Source organism: Zootoca vivipara, chromosome 2, assembly GCF_963506605.1.
Source record: "Zootoca vivipara chromosome 2, rZooViv1.1, whole genome shotgun sequence".
NCBI classification, from domain to species: domain Eukaryota; kingdom Metazoa; phylum Chordata; class Lepidosauria; order Squamata; family Lacertidae; genus Zootoca; species Zootoca vivipara.
The window spans coordinates 1,524,056-1,549,549 of NC_083277.1; the positions used below are offsets into that span (position 1 = coordinate 1,524,056).

The window sequence follows — 25,494 nt, forward strand, 5'->3', positions numbered from 1 at the left end:
GCCGCAGCTGAATCATCCCTGGCAGGCGGCTGCTCATGTTTCTCATTTGCTTTTGCTTCCTGCTCCTCCCCTCTTCCTCCTCCATCGCCATCTTCATCACCCCGTCCTCTGTGGTCGTTTGCCCACGCCGTGCTCCTCGCTGCCGCCGCTGCCAGAAACCGGCCAAGGGGAAGCCCCCCGCCAAGCCCAAAGCGAAGCCGACGCAGCCCCAGAAACGCCAGCTCGCGGGCACAGCGCCCGCCTACGCCGCCAAGACCGGCTCAAAAAACAGCCCCAAGTACCCCGGCAACGGGAAGTCCAGCGGGAAGGCCGGCAGCGCCAAGGCAACCACGAAAAAAACCCCGGGCAAATCGGGGGGCCAGGCCCACGCTGGCGCCACCGGAGCCCGGAAGCCAGGGAACGGCTACCAGCAGGTAGAGCCACAGGGGAGGGGTTGCAGAGTGCTGCCTGGCCCCCCTGAAACCACCCCACTGCCCCTTCATCTGCCTGTGTCTCTGTCTGCGTCTCCCCACCTCCACGTGTCTTTGTGTTAACCGTGCCACGAACTGCATGCCGGGCTGTTGGGGGGCACCAAGAGAAAGGAGCCACGAAACTTCGGAAGGGCTCCCCCATCCTCTCTTGGGAGGGGCGGCCGGATTGGGATTTGACTTTCCCTCAACCTTCCGGGAAACGAGAACCCACATCCGTGCCAGTGGCCCTATCCTAAGTTCGGACTTCTCTTGTGCTTTTCCTTTCCCCCAAATGGACACCTGCCCCCCCCAATTGCTGGCATCCTTGTCCAGCTTGCAGGTGGGGGGGTGAGATTCTGCTCCCCGAGATCCATTTGTCTCCCTGAGGGAAAATGATCCCGGATGAGGAACGCTCCTCGCAGAATTGCTGAGTTGGACGGGGCCCCAAAGGGTCATCCAGACCAACCCACAGCCATCTCCTCCTCCTTCCTCCCGGGACTCGAGAGGAGTTTGGATGAACTAACCATGTCTGCATATTTTTTTTCTCTCCTTCCTTTCCCCTGTCTGGTCTGTTTCCTTTTTCAATCCATCCTCTCCCTCTCCCACTCGTTCGTTCGCCCCACAATGTGACGGCTGTGTCTCCCCCTCTCTTGGGCATCTTCTCTGCCCCTCCACGAACACATTCTTCCTTTCCTTCCTCAACACACCAACTCTGCCCCTCCTTCCTCCATACATACCCAACCAACCACACACACTGCAATGCTTTCCTCTTCCCCTCCCTGGCTCGTCACTCTTTCCTCCGCTGCCACCACTTTGCTGTACCCCCTCTCAAGGATGTGGGCCTGCTCCCCACAGAGGAGCCCTGGGGGGCCCACGAGTACCTTGACTACACCTTGCCTCCCGAGGCGGAAGAGACGTATTGGGAAGAGGGCCCCACACAGGAAGCGTCCCTACCTGTTGCCTCGTCGCCACGGGGAGAGGTAAATGTGCCTCTAGCACCCGCGTCCTGGCGGGCCAACCTGATACGGAAGGGCGTTTGCTCCCTGGTTGGGTGGGCAATGCAGGATCCGCAAGAGAGGAGCCAGGACTCCTGGGTTCTGTGGGGAGGAGAGCCCCAATGGGCTTGAGGCCCCGGACTCCTGGGTTCTCAGGAAGAGCAGGGTGAATTGACAGGCGAGGGGAAGAGCCCTCTGAGCTCAGGGGTTTTGAGTGCAGGTGGTCCCCCAGCAGGTAGAGCTAGGGAAAACCCCCTGGGCATGATGGGAGTTGTAGTCTCAAGGCAATGGGTGGAGCCCTGCAGCAGCTTCCTCTGCCCCCTTGCTGCTGCTCTGGCAGGCTGGTTGGGCAGGAGACTCCCCCAAGAATGACACATGGGTGGGTGGGCACCAGCCCCATTCGCCCCCCCCTAACGTATCCATGGGTTCCCACCCTGCCCGGGGGCCAGGAGGAAGCGCCCAGCCCACGTCCCGCCAAGGAAGAGGCGTTCACCGAAGAGGAGGTCCCCGGCGTGGGGCTGGAGTACGAGTACGCCTATAGGAGCTATGGCGAGGGGGCCGAGCCGTCGGAGCTGGGGCCTGTGCTCTCGGCCGAGACCCCCCACGGCGAAGGCGTAAGTGGGGTGCTGACGGCTCCCTGGAGGCCCTCTGGCGTTCTTTGCCGCGCCTTCCTGTTCTGTTGGGTCCACTTCCTGTTGGTTGTGCTTGTCTGTGATGTCACTTCCTCTTGCCCGGGGTTGGCTTACGGAATGGTTTCGGCCTTGTCCTCTTGCTCTTGTTTCGGTGTTTTATCCGCAACCCGTTTCTGTTTCTTCCTCTTTCGGTTCTCCGCCAGGACACTCCTTCTTTCCCGACAGCTTTGGTTTGCAGTTCCTGATGGGCATGTGGCTGTGGATTCAGTTTGCTGATGTCACTTCCTGTTTGAGGAGGGCCATTTCCTGCTGCCTGCGCACCCCCTCCTGTTTCGAAGTCGCCACTTCCTCCTGCCTTTGCCACCGTTCACCACCAGGTGGCGGTAGCACTTCCTGTTCCGTTCGCAACCCTTCCCACTTCCTATGACCCTCCTCTTTGTCTGATGACATCATTTCCTGCTATTGGCAGGTGCTGGATGTTTTGTCATGCTGCCTGTCTAGGTTGCTGCCATTTCCTGCTGCGCTCTTTTCTGAAGTTCCTCTTTAGTTATTATTTCAAGCTGTCCAGCCATTTGTGCAACTCGTTCCTGTGATGCCATTTCTCTGCGTGGCGATGTCATTTCCTGTGATGTCATTTCCTTCCTTGTTGACGTGTCCTGCAACACAGTCTACGTAGAAATGGGCTGCCGTCCTGCAGCAATGGCAGGAGGGAAGCTGCCTCCCTGTTCTGTGATGTCATCACGTGCCCTATGATGTCATCGCACTGCAGGACCATTTCTGCAGACGGTCTCCCCTTCCCTGGCATGGTTCAAGCGCTGGAACTCAGTTACCAGTTTGGGGGGGAGGGCCGAAAGCCCCCAAATGGGACACGGTAACTTGTCAGTCCACACTGCCATCTTGGAAGGCATCCCCTTCCCCCTTCTTCCCCACACCTTGGCCCTCAACCTCACACCCCTTTCGACCTCCGAATCTTCATGTGCAGAATTTTGCGGGAAGAGCTGTGGGATTCAGAGGCTCCCTGGTCACAATCAAGCGGCGTATAAATTTTATGAAATTAAAAAAAGACCCAGGGTACATAGAGTTAATTTTTATCTAAATTTAGAAGGAATGGGGGCAATCACCACACTTTTAATTTTTTAAAATAATAATAATAATGACAATGTATGCTTTTAGCCAGCTGAATTCTACTCAGAGTAGAGCCATTGAAGGGAGTCACATCCATCTATTCCAGTGGGTTTACTCTGAGTAGGATGAACCTGAAAAATGCTCTCCACCAGAGCTCATGCATTTACCCCTTTTCCACTTTTACTCAAGGCCCTACTCAGACCTTACTACAGATTTACTCTGAGTTTCCTCCAGCTGGTTTATTTATGTGTGTGCCCCCCGCCCCTTTCTTTCTCAGTCCATTTTGACAACAGATCCCTTTTTGTTCGTCTGTAGCTCCGGCCCTCGTCGTTTGCTTCCATGAAAAACAAACGGCAGCTTGACTCCCCTCCTGCCCCACCTTTCAGCTGCAAACCAGCAATCGCCCTTTTTAGATGAGCATAGAATCATGGAATTGGAAGTGGTACCCCCCCCCCCAGGGTCATCTAGTCCAACCCTCTGCAATGTGGGAACCTCGGTCCTTTGGGGCCCGTTTAGCAGCTGCTCACCAACATAGGCTTGGCTTTAAGTCCACGTCGCCAAGCTGCCCGCTTCGCAGGGGGTTGGTCTGGATGGCCCTTCCCAGTTGATTGCAGGCGGTTCCTTTTCCCCCAGAGAGCCCCTCCTCTCCCCGCCCGCACTGAACTGCTTCTGTGAAGCCCCCCATGTGTGGACATCCCCCCCCACTTTTTGCACCCAGGGGTTGGGGGTGGGGGTGGTTGAGCCCGTGGCTCCATCCTGTTGACTGGCCCCCTCTGTGCGGCTACATGTCTGCTTCCCCCAGGCCGTCCGAGGAGCCAGAGGCTACAAAGGAGAGAAGGGAGAGCCAGCTGTCTTCGAACCCGTAAGTTCCTGGAGGGGAGGGGGTCCTGGCCTGGCCTGGCCTGGATGGGGGCGGGGGGGGGTGTCATTTCGGACTGTGTGTGTGTGTGTGTGTGTGAGAGAGAGAGAGAGAGAGAGAGAGAGAGAGAGAGAGAGAGAGAATTACGGTTGCCATCTTCCAAAAGGTGAACACCCCCCCCCAAAAGTTGCTCAGCCCTTTTTTTGGGCAAAGTTGTCGAACCTTTTTAGCAAAATCCTCCCAGACGTTTTTGCCGGTTTTTGAAAATTCTGCCGTTTCCGATGTGCGAATCCCGGCTATGTATGGGATATTCCAGGTGTGGGGGAGCCCTTCCCAACATCCGCCGGTCTAGGCAGGCTGCAACGGGTGGGAGGTCTCCTTGAGGCCTCTTCCATCTCTACACTTCCACGATGGATGCAAATACAGTGGTACCTTGGTTTACAACCATAATCCGTTCCGGAGGTCCGTTTGTAAACCAAAACAGGCTGTAACCCAAGGCGCGTTTTCGCCAATGGGGTCTCCAAAAGAAAATTGTTCGCAATCCCCGCAAAATGGGTTGTAATCCAAAAAAAAGTTTGCAAACTGGGACACGCACTTCCGGGTTTTGACGTGTTTGTGATCTAAAGTGTATGCAAACCAGACTGTTTGCAAACCAAGGTACCACTGGTAGAAAGGAGCTTGCTTGGAGGTCTCCCGAATCCCGCAGTTTCTTTCCGCTTCTAATCTGCATGACCTCCTTCCTCGTTTTGCACAAGTCAGTCTGTTGTGTGCAAGGCCTGGTTTTCGCAAAGCCCCGACCCTTGGAAGGAGGCATGCCCTGCTAAGCTCCAGCACCTTAGGTTCGAATAATTGTTGAGTTGGAAGGGGACTGCCAAGGGTCATCTAGCCCTACCCCCTGCCTTGCTGCCCTGATGCTTCGCCTCCATGAGGTCTAGCAGCTTGCTTCTGCCCCGCCCAGGTCTCTTTTGAGATTGTGGCAAAGGCTGGCCAGACTCCCCAAAGGGAAGCCCAGAAGCCAGGGGGATCTGAGCCGCAACACTTTCTCAACTGGGATTATTCAGAGGTGTTTCTGGAAAACGCAGCCCACAGTGGAGTCATTCGGCTGACCCTCACTTGGCGCCATCCAGTAATACATATTTCATATCCCTGTAGGTTTTAATTTGATTAATAATATCGGGAAGGTAACCCGTCTAGAGGGCGGAAAACTCTGGTCCTAAACCTCCACTGTCCTATGGAGAAGTAGAGGCTCAGGAGTAAACCCGACACAAATCCAGAGTGGAGTCCCTAAGACAGTCGTAGAGTTGAATGGGACCCCCAGGGGTCATCCAGTCCAACCCCCATTGGCTTTGGTTGTTTCCATTCATTACGTAGGCTGCGTTGAGCGCATCACTGAGTGCACAAGACCAGGATGCAAACAGCTCAGAGAGCCCGTGTGGTGTAGTGGTTAAGAGCGGTGGACTCGTAATCTGGGGAACCGGGTTTGTGTCTCCGCTCCTCCACATGCAGCTGCTGGGTGACCTTGGGCTAGTCCCACTTCTCTGAAGTCTCTCAGCCTCACTCAGCTCACAGAGTGTTTGTTGTGGGGGAGGAAGGGAAAGGAGAATGTTAGCCGCTTTGAGACTCCTTCGGGTAGTGATGAAGTGGGATATCAAATCCAAACTCTTCTTCTTCTCATTTTGGAATTGAAAATAAATATCTGCAAGTATTGGGGGGGGGGGAGGGCTTCCATTTTGCTCCCCCCCCCAGTAACTGCAGGACTGAGAGCCCTTTTTGCGCCGGAATAACATACCCTCCAGATACCACCCCCTCCCTGTTCTAGCTTCGTTGCAAGCTCCCAAGGCGGGGGGGGGGGGGAGGAATCTGAGGCTGACATGAGAGCCCTCACCAGCAGATCTCAGCAGGATCAGGGCCTCTCGGCTCCTTTTGGGCGGCCTTCAGAATTCCCCGGAGAACGCAATTGACCTCTGAGCGACCGTGCAAGGCAGCCATCCAACCGGCGGAGCTGCGATGCCCCCAGAGTTCTCGTATTTTGTAGCGTTATCGTCTCAGCATAGCGCACTGGGTGTGTGTTGGTGGGGGGGGGGAGAATAGCCAGTGGTGGTGTAAACAATGAGCTCTTTCACGGGCGAGAGCAGAGGGACGGGGCCTGTCCCTCTGCCAAGGCAGGTCTGCGGCTGCTTCCTAACTTTTGCATGCGTCTGTTTGTGCCTCCTTCTCCCTCTGCAGGGGATGCTGGTGGAAGGTCCCCCTGGCCCTGAAGGAGCTCCGGTAAGAGCCGGGGAGAGGAGTGCAAAACCCCGGGGTGGGGGTGGGGTTTAAGGGGGCAAATGAGGCCTCCATCCTCCTGTCTGGTGGGCTAAGGTCATGGTCTTCTGTTCCTCCTTCCCCACAGGGTATCAGCGGACCACCAGGGACCACAGGACCGCCAGGGCCCCCCGGCGACTCTGGGGAGAGGGTAAGGCTGCCATCTGGAGAAGGAGAGGGGAGAGTTAAGGGCATGAGGCAAAGGAGGCGATGAAGGGCACCCCCTGCCCCTGTGCAGATAAACGTCAGCGTCACAGATGGTTGTATGCAGAGGAAGGGTGGCGAGGAACTAGCTGGGGCACCCCAAAGGGAAGAAGATATCTGGGTGACCCGTCAGAGGGAGAAGACTGGGAGGTGGAGAAGCTGAAGAGGCAACAGGGCTTAGTGAGCTGGGGGAGTCTGTGGCAGAGGGAAGTCCAGACTCAGAGGCAGAAGCTAAGGCTGGAGAGGAGGGAGGCCAAGAGGCAGAGAGGAGTTCGGCTGGGGAAGAGGCACGAGTGTCTCCCCCTCCTGCTGCGACAATCTCCCCTCCCCTCTGGTTTCCCAGGACCAGAAGAGGCATGAAGTGGGAAGAGCAGAGGCAGACATGAGGGTCACGTCTCTGTTTGCTTGGGGAAGCCCTCGAGAGGCGGAGATATAGGCGGCTGTGGGGAGGTGGGGACCTTCGGTCTCAGCAACTCATCCATGGGGCAAGAGCTGACTGAGTCGCTCTGCTCATTGGGCCTGGCACTCCTGTTTTTGCTCACAAGGAGTTCACTCCCAACTGGTAGGGGTGATGCTCTGCCGGCTGGCTCCTGTCGGTTGGTACCCTCGTTCTCCTTTACGGATGTTCTTTGGGGAAGGGCGTCTAATAATAATAATAATAATAATAATATACCCAGCCCATTTGGCTGGATTTCTACAGCCACTCTGGGCAGCTTCCTACAGGATATTAAAAACACCAGTAAAAGATCAAACATTAAAAACTTCCCTAAACAGGGTTGCCTTCTGATGTCTTCTAAAAGTCAGATAGTTGTTTATTTCCTTGACATCTGATGGGAGGGCGTTCCACAGGGCGGGCGCCACTACTGAGAAGGGCCTCTGCCTAGTTCCCTGTAACCTCATTTCTCGCAGGGAGGGAACTGCCCGAAGGCCCTCTGCACTGGACCTCAGTGTCTGGGCAGAACGATGGGAGTGGAGACGCTCCTTCAGGTCTACTGGGCTGAGGCCGTTTAGGGCTTTAAAGGTCAGCACCAACACTTTGAATTGTGCCCGGAAACGTACTGGGAGCCAATGCAAAGGAGAGCGAGGCGCTCTTTGGGGCAAGGGACCCACCTCCCCTTCGCTGCGTGCTCTCTGCTCACGCCCAAGCCCAGATTAATCCCAGATTAAACCTGTTGGAGAGGCACCTGGTTAGCACTCGGGAGAAGAGGATGTTGGACTATGTTGGACTGTTTAAACCAGGCTTGGGTGGCCGTGATCCCCTGGCCGATTGTCGACAGCGTGCTTCGTCGTTCGCACACATGTGCAAACGTGCGAGCCGCTCCTTCCTGCCCCAACTCTGTTGTCCCTCCTTCTCCCCAACAGGGTCCCCCAGGACGCCCCGGCATCCCTGGCTCAGATGGATCCCCCGGACCCCCTGGCACTTCCATGATGCTTCCGGTGAGTCGGAACGGCGGAGAGAGGCCAGCCGGTAGCAAGGTCCTAATTCAGAGGTTGACATCTAGGATCTTCAGGCATTAGTGCGGGGTAGTTCTCGATGACGCTGTGAGCGAGCAATCAGTGCCTTGCGTAGCCAGTTTCTTCAGGGATCTGGGTGGGGTAGGGGTTCTTGACATCATGGACACTAGTCAATCAGAGCTGTGTACAGTGCAGTTCTGCTGCAGACGGATGGCTCTCCCCTAAGAAATCGGCCCTGAAAGGAGTTTGAGGGAAACATCTCCCTTCAACTTGGGTTGGGGGGGGGAATGTGTGGATGTGGGGGTGTTTGGGTGCCTCTCGGTGGAAGCTCAAATCTGCCTCTTCCCTCCCTCAGTTCCGATTTGGGAGCAGCGGAGGTGGAAAGGGTCCAGTCGTGGCGGCCCAGGAAGCCCAAGCCCAGGCCATCTTGCAGCAAGCCCGGGTGAGTCAGGTTTCAGGGGGGAATGAAGATGGAGATGAAGACCTCCACCCTGTTTACTTCCCCTATTAAAGTCCAGGGAAAGGTGGTCTTCCCTTCCTGGTGGCCCACTCAGATTTCTCAGAAGGAATCTGCCTGCCTTTCTGGGGTGGGTCCTTGTCTGACCTCCCATTGGTCTCCCAGGACCCCGAAAGAGGGGGCTGTGTTTTTTTGGGGGGGATGCAATGAGGGACTGTTTGAAGACAGGTGGAAGTCTTTGGGAAGCCTCCATTTAGAGAAAAAAACGAGGAAGAACCCACAGGGCAGAAGTTTATAAAATACTAGCTGGCCCTGCCACGCATTGCTGTGGCTCAGTCTGTTAAATGGAGGCTCAGAGTCCCCCTTCAGACTCCCCTCACCTTCAGAGTCCCCCTGTTTTACGCGTGTTCTGTTTAGACAGCCCCTCTCCCTCCCCACTTATCCCTGTGATTCCCCCCTCCCTGTCCTGACCCATGATGTATCACACCCCCTCCACCCCCGGTTCATCCCTGTGACTGGTCCCACCGTGTCCTGAACTATCCCGTGCCCTCCTCCCCCAAACCCCCACCCAGGCGAGTCAGCACCTCCATTCAACCTAGTCTGTAAAGGCTTCGGCCTAGTACAGGCATAGGCAACCTTGGCACTCCAGATGTTTTGGAACTACAACTCCCACGATCCCTAGCTAACAGGGCCAGTGGTCAGGGGTCATGGGAGTTGTAGTCCCAAAACATCTGGAGAGCCAAGGTTGCCTATGCCTGGCCCAGTATGTAAACGGGAGCCGAGGTGCTGTTGAGAGGGAGGGTTCTATAGGTGTAGTACCAGTGTAGCCGCCGCTAGAGGGCGCTTGTTTGCAACCTGGTTCTTTTCCCAGCATGCACTTTCGTCTGAGTGGTGTGTTTTGAAACACGGGGTTTTGGGTGTGTTACCTGCCAGAGGTGTGACTTTAGAAGAACCTTCGGACATTCGCTTGGGGCGTTGTGTCAAAATTTGAACGCAATCGGTCAAGCTGCTTGGCAGGGGGTTGGACTAGATGGCCCTTGTGGTCTCTTCCAACTCTATGATTCTGTAAGCGGTTTTGGATGAAAAGTAGACACAAACCCACATGCCCTTTTTACATTTTTATATATAGACAATATGCCTGGCATAGAAAAAAAAGGAGAGAGAGAGAGAGAATTTTTTATCCCTCTCTCATAACGCTTCCTGAATCTGAATGATGGAAGGTTCAGGACAGATGAAAGGAAGTCCTCCTTCGCAGAGTTAAACTGTGGAACTCCCTCCCACCGGAGTCAGGGATGGGGTTGCCAACCAGAATGGCATTAAAAGAGGGTTAGGGTCCGGGAGGAGGAGAGGGCTGTCGGGGGCTCCTAGCCAGGATGGCTCTGCTCTCCCTCCGCAGTCAGATTCAGCTGCTTCTGAATCCCACTTGCTGGAAACCCCAGGAGGGGAGGGGGCTGCTCTTGTGCTCAAATCCTGCCTGCAGGTTTCGCACTAGGGCGCGTGGTTGACCACTGCGAGCACAGGATGCTGGCCTAGGTGAGGGGGCCCTTTCTTATGTTTCTGTGGCGCCTCCAGGCCCAGAGGCAGTCTATCTGGATCCCTAGTTTCTTAGGGGCATTTGTCCACTGTGAGAATACGGGATGCTGGACAAGAGGGGCCCCTGGCCTGATCCGGCAAGGCTCTTTCTCTGCTCTTAGGAGTCCTTTCCCTTCCCAGGGGCACTTGTGTCCAAACACTCTTCGGGTGATGGTCTGGTACGAACACCATAACCTCTCCTCTCTTCCCATTTCTTTCCTCCGCAGCTGGCCTTGCGTGGCCCACCAGGACCCATGGGCTATACGGGTCGTCCTGGACCCCTGGTGAGTATTTTGCTTGGCGGGGGGGGGGAGCGCTCGGGTTTGTTTCATGGGGCTCAGAGTAGAAGGACTTGGGTGTGTTTGGAAGCTCACCAAAGAGCCGCCATCACCCACTTTCCCGGGACGACGGCTCAGTAAATCTGAAATCTAACAGTGCTGCGGATGTTTGAGTTTTGGACCAAGACCTGGAAGGAACCAGAGTTCGAATCCCCCCTCAGTCGTGAGGAAGAGCACTGGGTGTGGCAATGCAGTCGGGGCAAAGAGGGGCGTCTTCAGCACCATGAATTGGGCCCGGAAATGAAGCTGGCGACCAGGGCGTCTGTTTTGGAAATGGGGTGTTTCTGTGAGTTCCAGCCAGCAATTTGGCCACTGCATTTAGGAGCAAGTGAAGTTTCCGAGTCGTCTTCAAGGGCAGCCCCAGACAGAGTGGATTGCAGTAGCTGAATCAACAGCTAAATGCTATTATGGGCTGCATCAACAGAGGTCTAGTGTCCAGATCAAGGGAAGTCATAGTCTCACTCTATTCTGCCTTGGTCAGGCCCCACCTGGACTATTGTGTCCAGTTCTGGGCACCACAATTTAAGAAGGGTGTTCACAAGTTGGAACGTGTGCAGAGGAGGGCGACCAAGATGATCAAGGGTCTGGAAACCGAGCCGGATGAGGAACGGTTGAAGGAGCTGGGTATGTTTAGCCTGGAAAAGCGGAGACTGAGAGGAGATAGGAGAGCCATCTTCAAATATCTAAAGGACTGTCACATGGAAGAGGGAGCAGGCTTGTTTTCTCTTGCTGCAGAGGGTAGGACTCGAACCCATGGCTTCAAGTTACAAGAAAGGAGATTCTGACTAAATATCAGGAAGAACTTTCAGACAGGAAGAGCTGTGTGACAGTGGAAAGGATTCACACAGGAAGTTGCGGACTCTCCTTCCTTGGAGGCTTTTAAGCAGAGGTTGGACGGCCATCTGTCATGGATGCTCTAGTTGAGGTCCCTGCTTTGCAGGGGGTTGAGCTAGATGACCCTTGAGCGTACCTTCAAAGTCTACAATCCTAGGGTTCTATACTCCAGTCTGGAAGTTACCAGACGATGGGCTACATAGAGCAGAGCTTTCCAAACTTCATGTTGGTGACAGGCATCATTTCGCAGCACAGTAATTCAGTTTTGCATCATTTCGCGACACAGTAATTCAGTTTTGCATTATTTCACAACACAGTAATTCAGTTTTGCATCATTTTGCGACACAGTAATTCAGTTTTGCATTATTTCACAACACAGTAATTCAGTTTTGCATCATTTTGCGACACAGTAATTCAGTTTTGCATTATTTCACGACACAGTAATTCAGTTTTGCATCATTTCGCGGCATATTAATTCGGTTTTGCATCATTTCGCAGCACAGCAATTTGGTTTTGCATCATTTCGTGGCACAGTAATTCAGTTTTGCATTATTTCGTGACACAGTAATTCGGTTTTGCATCATTTCACAGCACAGTAATTAGGTTTTACTAGCAAACTGGAGGTTAACATTCGCCCAACTCACCGACACACCGCAGCCGAAACACTAGTGTGTCAAGAAACACAGTTTGGAAACCTCTGACGCAGAGTTCGCCACCTCGATCTCTTTGGAGGAAAAGGTGGGATACGAACACAGCCAATGAACCAATTCGAATTTGTTAGTTGCTTTATCTTCCCAAGGGCAGCCCAAATGGATAAATAATCACCGTACCGAGCCCTTCAGAGCTAAGAATGTCTTTCCTCTTTTCTTTCCTCTGTCTTCCAGGGTCAACCTGGCGGCAACGGCGTGAAGGGGGAGCACGGAGACTTTGGTCCCCAGGTAAGCCGACTTCCCAACCTGAGCTGGGAGCCCCCTGCCATCGCCCCAGCCTCTCCTCTCCCCCCCTGTGCCCCCCAAAATCCCCCTTTAGCACAGCTGCGTCGTCTGACCTCCTTCCGTTCAAACGAATCCCAAAGCGTCTGATAAACAAGACATAACAGCAGCACATCGGAACGTCGCAAGCTCAGTGTGAATTGTAGGAGAGAGCTAGGAAGTCGCCGGTGAAACAATTGCAAAACCATTTAGAAAACAACTAAAAAAAAATAAGCTGAACGTGACAAGTACAATATAAGTTGTGTTTTATTGGACTCTCCTTCCTTGGAGGTTTTGAAGCAGAGGTTGGGTGGCCATCTGTCATGGATGCTTTAGCTGAGATTCCTGCATTGCAGGGGGTTGGTCTAGATGACCCTTTGGGGTGCCCTTCCGACTCTACAATTCTATGGCTCAGGCAGACCCATTGCACCCCACCCCAGAGGACCTGCATAGGAGCTTTTGCTTATTTGTTACCGAGTCCAAGCCGCGTCCTTGCAACAAGGGAGACCAGACCCTCCAAGTGTCCCTATTTTCCAGGGACAGCCCCTGATTTACAGAAGCCGTCCAGGTTTCTGATTTGACCCCAGAATGCCCCACTTTTCCTTAGGACGTCCCTGTTTCCATGGGAGAAACGTTGGAGGGGATGGGATATTCCCCAAACCAAAGAAAGTAGCAAACTGCTGCAATCTACATGTTCTTGGGTTGGGGTCATTTGGCTGCTGCCCCCCCCAGCCTCTCAGATTCCCCCCCCCAAAAAAAATCTAGTGGCTGCTACAGACCTCAAATGCAACAGAGGCTGGGCAGCTAGTGGGGGTACGGGACACCTACCCAATTCCCCACCCCTCTTTCATGAAGTCCGAGGGTTTCCTCTCTCCTCTCCCCCCCCCAAATGTTTGGGGACAAGATGGGGCACCCTAATACAACCCTCTCTTTCTCCACTTAGGGTCCTCGGGGTCCACAGGGGCTGACCGGACCCCCAGGGAAGTCCGGCCGCCGAGTAAGTTTCTGTTTCTGATGTTTATTTTTCATTTAAACAACAACAACAATGGAGGCAGGTTGCCAACTTTAGCCTCCCCTGCGACCCCAGCATTGTGGTGGGTTAGGCTAGATGACCCTCGGGATCCCATTCCCGCTCGGCGATCCTACGGTCCCGAGCGTCCTGAAAAGTAACGGAATAAAAGTAAAAAATAACAGTAGTGATTTGCTTGAAAGTTAGGTGGGACGAGCCTTTGAGGGGGTGACGTTTTGGGAAATTTGGGGGCGGATTAAAAGGAAGGACTTCTTCATGGAGTGAAAACTACGGAACTCTCTGCCACAAGAGGCATTGATGACGGCCACCCACATGGGTGGATTTAAAAGAGGATTAGGCACATTAATGAAGGACCAAGCCGGCCTGTCGAATGCTTCTGAATCCCAGTTTCTGGAAAGCTGCAGGAGGGGAGAGGGCTCCTGGCTTCGAATCCTGCTTGTGGATTTCCCAAAGGAATCTGGTCGGCCGCAGTGAGAACAGGATTCAGGACTAGACGGGCCTTTGGCCTTCTCATGTTCTGATGGAGCCTCCAGCACCAGAAGAAGTCTATCAAGATTCATGGGCCCCTTTGTAAGGGAGCCTGTGAGATCCATCTCCCCCCGTCAACCTGCCCCTCTCCCTCCCACAGGGTCGTGCTGGAGCAGATGGTGCCCGGGGGATGCCCGGGGAACCGGGCAGCAAGGTAAGACGATCCCTCTGGGCATTGCAGAGGGTTGGGCTAGATGGCCACGAGGGGTCCCTTCCGACCCAACAATCCTGCCATTCTAGACAAAGGGCCTTTGGGAAGTTGTATTTGGGAATGTGGTTTCATGAGGACTAGTGCCCTCCCCGCGGGATTTGCCATCCTGACCTTGTGAGACGGGGTCACCCTGCCAGGAACCTTTATCTTCTCTCTCTCCGCAGGGCGACCGTGGGTTCGATGGGCTTCCAGGCCTTCCAGGGGAGAAAGGACACAGGGTAAGTGAAATGGGGGAGCCTGCCAAATAGCTCACGTCTGTCCAAAGCACTGCAGGGGGGTGGGCTCGATGACCCCTGGGGGTCCCTTGCAACTCCACCATGCTGTGATTCTAACTCTTGGAATACCTGTTTTGCATCTGCATTGGCTTTGCTCCAAGGGAGTCCTGTGGAAGTCCCTGCCACTGGAGATTCAGCAGGAACCCTCCGTGCCAACTCTTAAACTCCTGCTAAAAACTTCTCGATTCTGCCAGATCTGTGCAGCCATTTGATTATTACACGGATTCCTCCTTCCAGAGGGGTTAATTTTTTTAAGGCTGGTGTTTATTATACAGTTTTATGTTTTCATTGCCATAAACCGCCTTGATTTTTAAAAAATAAAATACTACATACACTAATTCATTTTTTGAATAATATTTTCCGGTATAAGACGTTCGTGTGTGTTATATTTCACTAATAGATGCCTTTTTTAAACAAACATTATTATACCCTCTAGTATGTGCATTTTTGCATATATCATCTGGGTGAAGAGAATTTCGGAAAAGTGCAAATTTTGAAGGAGTAATTCCGTTTTGGCTTGGGCATCGTCCCAAGGAGTGCAAATTAGGCGCGCAAATCAAATTTCTTACCCCACCCCTGGGGGCATTAATTTAAATAATAATAATAATAATAATAATAATAATAATAATAATATTATTATTATTTATACCCCGCCCATCTGGCCAGGTTCCCCCAGCCACTCTGGGCGGCTTCCAACAAAACACTAAAATACAGAAATCCATCAAACATTAAAAGCTTCCCTAAACAGGGCTGCCTTGAGATGCCTTCTAAAGGTCTGGTAATTGTTGTTCTCTTTGACCTCTAGTGGGAGGGCATTCCACAAATTAATTCATCTTTTTAACAAACAAACAAACAAATATCTTTTGCTTCCCAGCTTGTTATTCATTGGATATTTTTTTTTAAAAAAAGAAAATAATGGCTACTAATGCCTCTGGATATCATGGCTGGGAATCGCAGGCGGGGAGAATTGCTGCATCCCATAATAGGCTGTGAGGACAAGATCCTAGACTAGATGCGCCCTCCCTCCTTAGGCCTGATCCTGCTGCCACGGGGCTAATAATAATAATAATAATAATAATAATAGTACTTTCTGACCGCTCCCTTGCAGGCGGACGTTCAACAGGTGAATCCTTCCACCCTCTCACTGAATGCACCTGTTGAACTTCTGCATCTCATCCCTCTGGATGCTCAGATGGAGCCCCAAAGAGCTCGGGTTTCCTTGCCCCTTTGGGAAACTACGGTTCCCAGAGTCCCTTGGGTGAAGGAGGCGGGGCCAGCTTAAATCGGGGCCTCGTCCAGAGGGTCTGCTCTTCTGTGTCTCTTGTGACCAGGGTGTCTCTGTCTCTCTCTCACCCCACACTAGGGTGACTCCGGATCTCAGGGTGTTCCTGGTCCCCCCGGGGAAGATGGCGAGAGGGTGAGTACGGGTGGGAAGAGAGGGGGATTTGGGGTGCAGTTGGGGTTTGATCCGACAGAGGCCTGTCCCTCAAGGGGGCGTAGAAAAAAGCAGAAACATTCGAGGGGGCGGAGCGAGGCCCCTGTGAGGTTGCAAGTTTGGGACTTCTCATCTTGGGAAAAAATCCTGGAAGAGGAGGAGGCATGGTCGAAATTTACAAAATTATGCCTGGAAGGGAGGAAGTTCTTTCCCCTCTCTCATAACACTCGAACCGGCGGACATCCAGGGAAGCAGAATGTGAAAAAGGTTCAGGATGAATTTTAAAAATCACGCAGTTCATCGTTAACCTATGGAACCCCTTGCCCCATGATGGCCACCAAGTTGGGTGGCTTTACAAGGGGATTGGAGAAATTCCCTGAGGGGGGGAAAGGGCTATTCATGGCTGGGGGCAGCGAGGCTTCTGAATCCCAGGAGGGCAGAGGGCTCTTGGGTTCGGATCCTGATTGCCAGTTTCCCACAGGGATCTGGTCAGGTTCTGTTAGGACAAGATGCTGACCTAGACGGGCCCCTTTGGGCCAGATCCAGCAGGCTCTCTCTCTCTCTCTCTCTCTCTCTCTCTCTCTCTCTCTCATTTTGCAATTTTTTTAAAATAAAAAAATCTTTTTATAACGTATATAAAACAGAGAGAACACTTATAATCCCAGGCAAAGATCAACAGGTGAGAAAGAAAACAAGAATGAGTCCAGTTGTACTTGAGTTAAAATGAAAAAGTCCAAGTATTGGACTATTGGTGTTACCAGATTGTCAAGAATAGGCTCTTTCTGTGTTCCAAGATGATGAAGATGATGATGATGATAATTGTGGCTTCCAACAAATATGAAAGCATCAAAAACACCAAACGTTAAAAACCAAGTATATGCATTATTTTTCAACCTTGAGGACTAGTAACCTGCCCATTCAAGAGCAGCAGGAGTGGAGATTCTCTGACGTGACCACTGGCCTGAGAGCCTTTACACAAACACAGGGGGGTTTTGGGGGGGAGGGGGGAGGCAGCACCCCCTGAGATGAATTCTGCACATGCACACAGACACTGTTGTTCCCCTAGCTCCTTTGTGACTCTGTCTCCCTTTTCCCCCCGGTGCAGGGAGATGACGGAGAGGTCGGCCAACGCGGGCTTCCTGGAGAACCGGTGCGTATTGTCCCTTTTCGCAAGGGATCTTGGGGTCTGGCCAAGTCTGGGGGCCCTGTTGGCGTATCCCAACGGCGGGGGCCCCGTCCTCCCAAGCAACGGACAAGGGTGACGAGGGGGCAGGGAAGGCAGGGACCCCTCGCCCCTAGGGTGGTGAGTCCTCGCCTCTGAAGTGGCACAGTCCTCCTGAGAGCTGGATCTGCCAACAAGGCCTTAAGCCCCTCCCTCTTCCCCGGAAGCCCCACCCACCCTTAAAATAAAGGTGGCTATTACTATTTCAAGTATTGTCAAATTTCTGAATGTTACATCAAGGTGATTCGTAGCTGCTGTGTTTTGAGGCCGTACAGTAGACTGTGTCTTTTTTATTTTTATTTTTATTACTACTACTGCAATTTTTTGAATCCAGACCAAGCCCCATTACCAATCCAGGGGAGAAAACAACGACAACATTAATATTTGTACCCCGCTCACCTGACTGCGTTGCCCCAGTCACTCTGGGCGGCTTCCAACAGATATAAAAACACAGTAAAACGCTGAGCATTAAAAACAAGGGCCAGCAGTGTGATGCAGCAGATTCCTGCCATGCAGAGGGTTGGACTAGATGACTCTAGGGGTCCCTTCAAACCCAACGATTCTACGATTCTAGGTGTGTGCCTGACCTTTTCTCTCTCCTTTTCTCCAGGGGCCCCGAGGTCTTCTTGGCCCCAAAGGACCCCCAGGAATCCCAGGCCCTCCGGTAAGTGCTGGTAGGAGGGGGTTTCCTGCCACACTGAGCTGCACCCCCAGCCCCCCATCGCTAACCACCTCTTGTGTCTCTGCTTGTTCTCCTGACAGGGTGTGCGTGGCATGGATGGACCCCACGGCCCCAAGGGGAACCTGGTGAGTAGCCCCGGGGTGCCTCGCGGTGGGTGCTGGGGGGGGGGCTGCCCTCCCAAACTCCCCTGGGAATCCAGGACTCAAAAGGCCACTCAGCCGAGAAGCTTTGCAGGCTGACCTCGGGCTGCTCGTGGTCTCTCATCCCAAGGTTGTTGTGAGGACAAAATGGGGAGCGGGTGATCCCACGAGATCGCCTTTCCCCACTTCCCCCCCCCCCCCCACTGGACCACTTTGATCGACTACTACAAGGTGCCACATAAGACACTTCCCACGTTTGTAAGAATTCAATATTTGGTGGTGGTGGCATCTACACTTTGGAACTCTCTGCCTCTTGATCCCAAGAGGCTGCCCGCTTTTGAGCGCCTGCTAAAAAACATCCCTGTTTTGATAGATGCTAAAAAGTGGGCGCGAATTTTACCCTGCTTTAGTATTTTAACTTTCTGTATGTGTTAAAGCAGGGCTGTAGATTTCTCTCGGTTGTATGGTTTTCTCTTGTTGAAATCTGCTTCGAGGAATTTGGGGTTGTTGGGTGTGTTTTTTTTTAATACAGTCAAGCGGTCTATAAATTTCGGGAAATAAACAGAGCGTTAAAAATACACTGTGTATGCTTCCGTGGAGGAAAGTGGCTGGGGATATCGATGTCACCAATGAGTCAATTACTCTCTTGCCCCTTTTGAAGCTGTTCTGCAGGGAAGACAGAGTTGCTGTGATTTCTACATTGCAGAGGGTTGGAGTACATGACCCATACCTGCCAAGTTGCTGTCAGAGAAATAAGGGGCCGGGCCGGAAATAGCAGACCGGAAGTAGCGCTGCCGCCATTTTGGAACTGGGCGGAGCATGCTCAGAAGTGACTTTTGGTGCTGCTTTGCCCAGTTCCAAAATTGCCGTTGCGCCAGAAGTCGCACTGCAGCCATTTTGAAACTGGGCAGAGCAGCATCAAAAGTCGCTTCTGAGCATGCTCCGCCCAGTTCCAAAATGCCCGCCGCGCCAGAATAAACCAGGAAAAAACAAAAAATCTGTTTTTTCAGCTAGGAACAACTGGAAAAACGGGGATTTCCCGGGGAAAACGGGAGACTTGGCAGCTATGACATGACCCCTGGGGGGCCCTTGCCTTTTCCTTTTCCATTTTTTCCATGCTTAAAACCGAAAGGGCTTCCTCTTCCCCCATCGTTGCTTCAAAGCCTCTTTTGACCACCCCTGCCCCCACTGACTCTCCTATACATTGAGGGGGGCACAATGAGGGGCCCCGTGCCTGCCCCCCACCCCATGATGCTCCCCAGTTTCAGGCTGCTACAATCTGACTCTAAATCTCTTGTTTTTGACCAGGGACCTCAAGGGGAGCCAGGACCCCCTGGCCAGCAGGGGACCCCAGGGGCGCAGGTGAGTGAACACGTCAGAGGACCCCCGCTGGACCCGCCCACAACATCCTCCTTCCTGCCAATCCCCCTCCCCCCGTAGGGATGGACCACCGGGCACAAGGCACACCACCGCCCACGAGCAAGCCGCAGCTGTCTGAACGCCATGCCCTTGATATAGAATAGAATAGAATAGAATAGAATAGAATAGAATAGAATAATTTATTGGCCAAGTATCAACCATACTTGGAATTTTGCTTCGACTACATTGCAATGTAAAGAAAAAGCGTACCTCGTGCAACCATTATTCCCCTCACAATACAACGGCACAGTGAAAAGACCCCCATACCACCAACTGGCCTCCCTTCCGCCCACAACTACAGATTCAACAATTTGATGGCACAAGGAAAAAAGCTATTCCTGTGCCTAGACATTTTTGTACAGTGGTACCTCGGTTATGGGACCCAGGTGGCTCTGTGGGTTAAACCACTGAGCCTAGGGCATGCCGATCAGAAGGTCAGCGGTTCGAATCCCTGTGACGGGGTGAGCTCCCGTTGCTTGGTCCCAGCTCCTAGCAGTTCGAAAGCACGTCAAAATGCAAGTAGATAAATAGGGACCGCTCCAGCGGGAAAGTAAATGGTGTTTCCGTGTGCTGGCCACATGACCTGGAAGCTGCACGCCGGCTCCCTCGGCCAGTAAAGCGAAATGAGCGCGCAAGCCCAGAGTCGGTCACGACTGGACCTAATGGTCAGGGGTCCCTTTACCTTTTACCTCGGTTTAAGTACATAATTGGTTCCGGAAGTCTGTACTTAACCTGAAGCGTACTTAACCTGAAGCGAACTTTCCCATTGAAAGTAATGGAACGTGGATTAATGCGTTCCAAATGGTCCGCGGAGTACTCAACCTGAAGCGAACTTTCCCGTTGAAATTAATGGAAAGTGGATTAATCAGTTCCAGACAATTCTGCGGAGTACTCAACCTGAAGCGTACTTAACCCGAAGTATGAGTGTAATTGGTTCTGGAAGTCCGTACTTAACCTGAAGCGTACTTAACCTGAAGCGAACTTTCCCATTGAAAGTAATGGAAAGTGGATTAATCCGTTCCATACGGGTCTGCTGAGTACTTAAACTGAAAGTACTCAAATGGAAGCGTATTTAAACCGAGGTATGACTGTACAGTATATAGAGTCCTGTACCGAGGTCCGGATGGGAGTAAATTAAACAGGTGATGACCAGGATGCGAAGGGTCTGCAGCAATTCTCTCTGCTCTCTTCCTGACTCGAGCGGCATAAAGTGTCTCTGTTGGAGGCAAGCTAACACCAAGTACCCTTACTGCTCGTCGGAGCCTCTTCTTATCCAGCTTAGAGGCAGTACCGTACCAGACAGTAATGGAATTACAGAGGACAGTTTCAATACCGTGTTTCCCCTTTTTTAATACATACTCATAAAGTAAGCCATGGCAGGATTTTTAAGTATCTGCGAAATACAAGACATACCCCGAAAATAAGACATACCTTGCTGCTTTCCTTTAGAGCCTCAGAGAGGCTTGAGACCAGGTGGGAGGGGGTGCATGAATTGAGCGCGTCGCCAGGCGAGCCGCTCTAGGAGGACTTTTTACCCCGCTCTTCCCATGACTTTTTCCCACACCGGCCGAGCGCCTGAACAGGGAAACTCCTTGGCGTCGGGAAGCCTGCTGGCCCCTTCTGTGCCGCCGGAGCGTCATGGGCTGCATGGCCCAAGGCTGAGCAGCGGCGGGAGGCCCGTGAGCCCTTCCACGCTGCTGGGGCGACGGACGGCGGCGGGAGCGCTGCTGGCCCCTTCCGCGCCGCTGGAACGTTGTGGGCTGCATGGCCCAAGGCTGAGCGGCGGCGGGAGGCCCACGAGCCCTTCCGTGCTGCCGGGGCGACATACGGCGGCGGGAGGGCTGCTGGCCCCTTCCGAGCCGCTGGAGCGTCGTGGGCTGCATGGCCCGAGGCACAGCGGCGGCGGAAGGCCTGCAGGCCCTTCCGTGCCACCGGGGCGACAGACGGTGGCGAGAGCGCTGCTGGCCCCTTCTGCGCCACCAGAACATCGTGGGCTGCATGGCCCAAAGCCCGCGGGCCCTTCTGCGCCGCCCGGGCAATGAACGGCGGCGGGAGCGTTGCTGGCCCCTTCTGCACCGCGGGCGAGTTGGCGGCTGATTGACAGGCGGCCTCGCCAATGCCTGGAGGGAGAAGGGCGGCGAGGAGCAAGCGAGGGAGCCCCCACCCCACCCTGCCCGCTAATGGAAATGGCCCGGGGTGGGGAGGCAGGAGCACCTCAGGGAGCACTGCTGTGGCGCTGCCGCCGCCACTTTACCCAAGAAACCCTTGGGGGTGCTCATCGACGAACTCCCCCCGTTCCCTCTGGAGTCAGGGTGCCACCGCCACCGCCTCCTCCTGGAGCAATTCTGCGGGACTGGCATGCTGGCTAATCGACCTCCTGAGTTTAAAGGTGCAGAGGATTCCTGAAGGGGGTCCCCGCGCGTACCCTCGCCCGCCTCCGCACGCGTTCAAGCGGGAAAGGAAGTTTGGCTCCTTGAGCTGCCGCCCCTTATGAATGCGTGTTTCAGTGGTGTGGACAAGGGTCTCGTTTCCCCCTCATGGGACCGGGATTACGCAGGCATCTTTCCGACGACCTACTTGCCATTCACCCCGGAGCCTTTCGCCTCTCTCTCATCTCCCCCTCCCCCCGCTCTCCCGCCTCCATTTCGCGCCCGTCGGCTCCCATGTTAGCGATGGTATGGATGGCAGCACCCCGAGCCAGTAAGGTACCGTACCGTAATAAAAACCTAATAAAAAATTAAGACATCCCCTGAAAATAAGACACCTTGTGTTTTTTTGAGGAAAAAAAGTTATAATACGGTGTCTTAAAAAAGGGGAAACACGGTAGTACCTCTATAAAATTGGACCAGTGATCCGGCCTTTGGCTTTCTTAGTCATCTGCCGTGCCCTGTCTGTGACCTTTGCCTCCCTTTGGAGAGGCATGGATCACTTTCCGCTTGGTAGGAACATGACGTGGTGGAGCAGGTCTTGCAAATGTCAGAGGAAACATACGTGTCAGCCATAGCTGCCAAGTTTTCCCTTTTCTCCCGAGGAAGCCTATTCAGCATAAGGGAAAATCCCATTAAAAAAGGGATAACTTGGCAGCTATGGTGTCAGCTCATGATGTAAAAGCGCTAAAGGTCAGACTGTTCCTACACCATTGACTTGGATGATGGGCTTGAGGGCATCCTGAGCAAGTTTGCAGATGACACCAAATTGGGAGGGGTGGCTAATACCCCAGAGGACGGGATCACACTTCAATATGACCTTAACAGATTAGAGAACTGGGCCAAAGCAAACAAGACGAATTTTAACAAGGAGAAATGTAAAGTACTACACTTGGGCAAAAAAAAATGAAAGGCACAAATACAGGATGGGAGACACCTGGCTTGAGAGCAGTACATGTGAAAAGGATCTAGGAGTCTTGGTAGACCACAAACTTGACATGAGTCAACAGTGTGATGCAGCAACTAAAAAAGCCAATGCAATTCTGGGCTGTATCAATAGGAGTATAGCATCTAGATCAAGGGAATAGTACCGGTACCACTGTATTCTGCTCTGGTCAGACCTCACCTGGAGTACTGTGTCCAGTTCTGGGCACCGCAGTTCAAGAAGGATACTGACAAGCTGGAACGTGTCCAGAAGAGGGCAACCAAAATGGTCAAAGGCCTGGAAACGATGCCTTATGAGGAACGGCTTAGGGAGCTGGGTATGTTTAGCCTGGAGAAGAGAAGGTTAAGGGGTGACATGATAGCCATGTTCAAATATATAAAAGGATGTCATATAGAGGGGGGAGAAAGGTTGCTTTCTTCTGCTCCAGAGAATCGGACACGGAGCAATGGATTCAAACTACAAGAAAGAAGATTCCACCTAAACATTAGGAAGAACTTCCTGACAGTAAGAGCTGTTCAGCAGTGGAATTTGCTGCCAAGGAGTGTGGTGGAGTCTCCTTCTTTGGAGGTCTTTAAGCAAAGGCTTGACAGCCATCTGTCAGGAATGCTTTGATGGTGTTTTCTGCTTGGCAGGGGGTTGGACTGGATGGCCCTTGTGGTCTCTTCCAACTCTATGATTCTATGGTTCTATGATTCTACACGTGTGCATATTGTGCTACAAAAGGAGCCTCTGCCGAGCTAGCAAAATAGGTTTGCTTATGCACAGCTCACTTGCAATAGCTTCCTGACTCGTGTCCTTCGCTTCACCTCCCCAGGAAGCTCACCCTCACGGCATGAAGTCTGCAGGCCGGCTGGCATGGGGAGATAGACTGCCCCTGAATGGGGAGGTTCCATACGGCAGCCATCGTGACTGGCTCACAGGCCCCCTTTCCTCCCCAGATGCATCGCTTTGAGGAGAAGCTCCAGCCGCCTTTCCTCAACCTGGTGCCCTCCAGACATTTCAGACTACGATTCCCATCAGCCCCACAGGGTGTAGGGAATGGTGGGAATTGCAGTCCAGGGCCTCAGGTTGGGAGAAGCCGACGCCAAACGCTGCTAGATAGATTCCTAGCCAAAGTTGACTCCTGCGTTGCAGGGGGTTGGACTAGATGACCCTGGGGGGATCCCTTCCAATCAATGCTATGATTACTGTATGTGGATCAGCCTTTTGGCTAAGATCTGCTCTCATCCGTTTGATGTTAGATACGTCCCCTACTAAATGGATTTTTGGAACTGGGAGATGGCAGAGGGACCATTTGTGGAGAGTCTTGTAGGTTCAAAAAGTAGCGGGAAAGCAACATTTGCAAGCTTATCTCTTTATTCAAGAACGAACAACTTCCAATAAGTGCTCCTTCGAAGGTGCAGCTTAAGTGCTTATCTGAAAACAGACTGATTCTCTTTGCTTCAGATGAAAAGGGGGGACAAAAATGCATCAAATTAGGAAAATTTGGTCGGGAAATAGAAATTCTTCCCGGGTTTGGTGTGGGGCCTTTTTGACCGTCTCCGGAAACGTCTCTAGAGGAGGCCTCCGGCCAACAGCTGTGAGAGCAGGTTGAGAGCCCTTGGGCCCGATCCCGCAGGCTCTCCTGACCTTCTGGTCCCAAAGGAATGGCGCCAAGCGAGGAAGGGTTCGAGGGGCTGCCGGAGAGAACTGGGAGGGTGGACGTTTTTGTCCTCAGGTGGGGGGCTCAGGAGGAAGTGGGCTGGGAGGACCCCCTTCACCCAACCTTCTCCCCTTTCTCCTCCTTCTCAGGGATTGCCGGGACCTCAAGGTGCAATGGGACCTCATGGGGAGAAGGTGAGCTGGGAGGGACCCCTGGCTTGCTGGCCGAGAGGGGCAGCCATGCCGAACCCCAAAGCAGGGAGGGGGCGACTGGGCTAGGTTGGGTAGGGTTGGGTTTTAGGGTTGGGTTTTAGGGTTGGGTTTAGGGTTGGGTTTTAGGGTTGGGTTTTAGGGTTGGGTTTAGGGTTGGGTTTTAGGGTTGGGTTTTAGGGTTGGGTTTAGGGTTGGGTTTAGGGTTGGGTTTTAGGGTTGGTTTTTAGGGTTGGTTTTTAGGGTTGGGTTTAGGGTTGGGTTTAGGGTTGGGTTTTAGGGTTGGGTTGGAATGGAATGGAATGGACTTCAGGGTTGGGATTTTAGGGTTGGGTTTAAGGTAGGGTTGGAATGTAGGGTTGGGTTTTAGGGTTGGGTTGGGATTTTAGGGTTGGGTTGGGGTGACCATTATTGGGCTAATGGGATTTTGTCCTTCAGGGCCCCACAGGGAAACCTGGACTTCCGGGGATGCCTGGTTCCGATGGCCCACCTGTAAGTACCTGCCCCTCACCACTGCCTCAGGCCTCTCTTGGCTCAGTGGCCCCCCAACAAAGACGGGAGCCATGTTTAACAGGAAGTAGCTGGTGGCTGTGTCCTCTACCCATCTTGGAGTCCCCACTGAAGAGAGAATGCTGAGATGTCACTCCTTCTGTCAAGGGGAGGACAATATTAACAGGATTATGGTGGGGTTTACCTAGTCGCCATGCTGGACGCCAATCCCCACACCAACACCTTCACCCACCCGTGGTCTTGACCATGCAGCCATGTTGCAGCAGTTTCATGGCCGGCCTACACAGCAACCCAAGCAGGTTAGGGGCCTTGTGAAAAAGAGCAGGCATCTGCAGGGCCCCTGAGATCCCCCCAAAGGGTGGCTCTTCTGTCCTGGTCATGTCGGCACCACAAAGTGTCACAGATCAGCCTCCCACAGGGCAAACTGTGAAACATTGGCATGACGGCCACTTTCAGGGCCCACAGGGGGCAGGTTTCGAACAGGAAGTGCGCTCTTTGCATTCCCTGGTAGCCATGTTGAACAGGAAGGCAGCCATATCAGACAGGAGGTGAGTTGATGTGGCAGCCATGTTAAACAGGAAGTGTGTTGATGCGGCAACCATATTAGACAGGAAGTGAGTTGAT

General features: G+C 53.1%; 1 protein-coding gene across 1 annotated transcript in view; it reads left to right on the top strand.

Moving 5' to 3' along the window:
• Positions 1 to 25,494, top strand: part of COL11A2 (collagen type XI alpha 2 chain) — a 76,137-nt gene that overhangs the window by 14,482 nt on the left and 36,161 nt on the right. The window contains exons 7-26 of the mRNA XM_060272207.1: positions 156 to 413; positions 1,283 to 1,429; positions 1,894 to 2,058; positions 4,004 to 4,063; positions 6,287 to 6,328; positions 6,453 to 6,515; positions 7,931 to 8,005; positions 8,379 to 8,465; positions 10,280 to 10,336; positions 12,109 to 12,162; positions 13,139 to 13,192; positions 13,854 to 13,907; positions 14,129 to 14,182; positions 15,603 to 15,656; positions 16,780 to 16,824; positions 17,507 to 17,560; positions 17,659 to 17,703; positions 19,027 to 19,080; positions 24,301 to 24,345; positions 24,799 to 24,852. Coding sequence (XP_060128190.1) covers positions 156 to 413; positions 1,283 to 1,429; positions 1,894 to 2,058; positions 4,004 to 4,063; positions 6,287 to 6,328; positions 6,453 to 6,515; positions 7,931 to 8,005; positions 8,379 to 8,465; positions 10,280 to 10,336; positions 12,109 to 12,162; positions 13,139 to 13,192; positions 13,854 to 13,907; positions 14,129 to 14,182; positions 15,603 to 15,656; positions 16,780 to 16,824; positions 17,507 to 17,560; positions 17,659 to 17,703; positions 19,027 to 19,080; positions 24,301 to 24,345; positions 24,799 to 24,852 — 1,521 coding nt within the window. The remainder of the gene's footprint in view (positions 1 to 155; positions 414 to 1,282; positions 1,430 to 1,893; positions 2,059 to 4,003; positions 4,064 to 6,286; positions 6,329 to 6,452; positions 6,516 to 7,930; positions 8,006 to 8,378; positions 8,466 to 10,279; positions 10,337 to 12,108; positions 12,163 to 13,138; positions 13,193 to 13,853; positions 13,908 to 14,128; positions 14,183 to 15,602; positions 15,657 to 16,779; positions 16,825 to 17,506; positions 17,561 to 17,658; positions 17,704 to 19,026; positions 19,081 to 24,300; positions 24,346 to 24,798; positions 24,853 to 25,494) is intronic.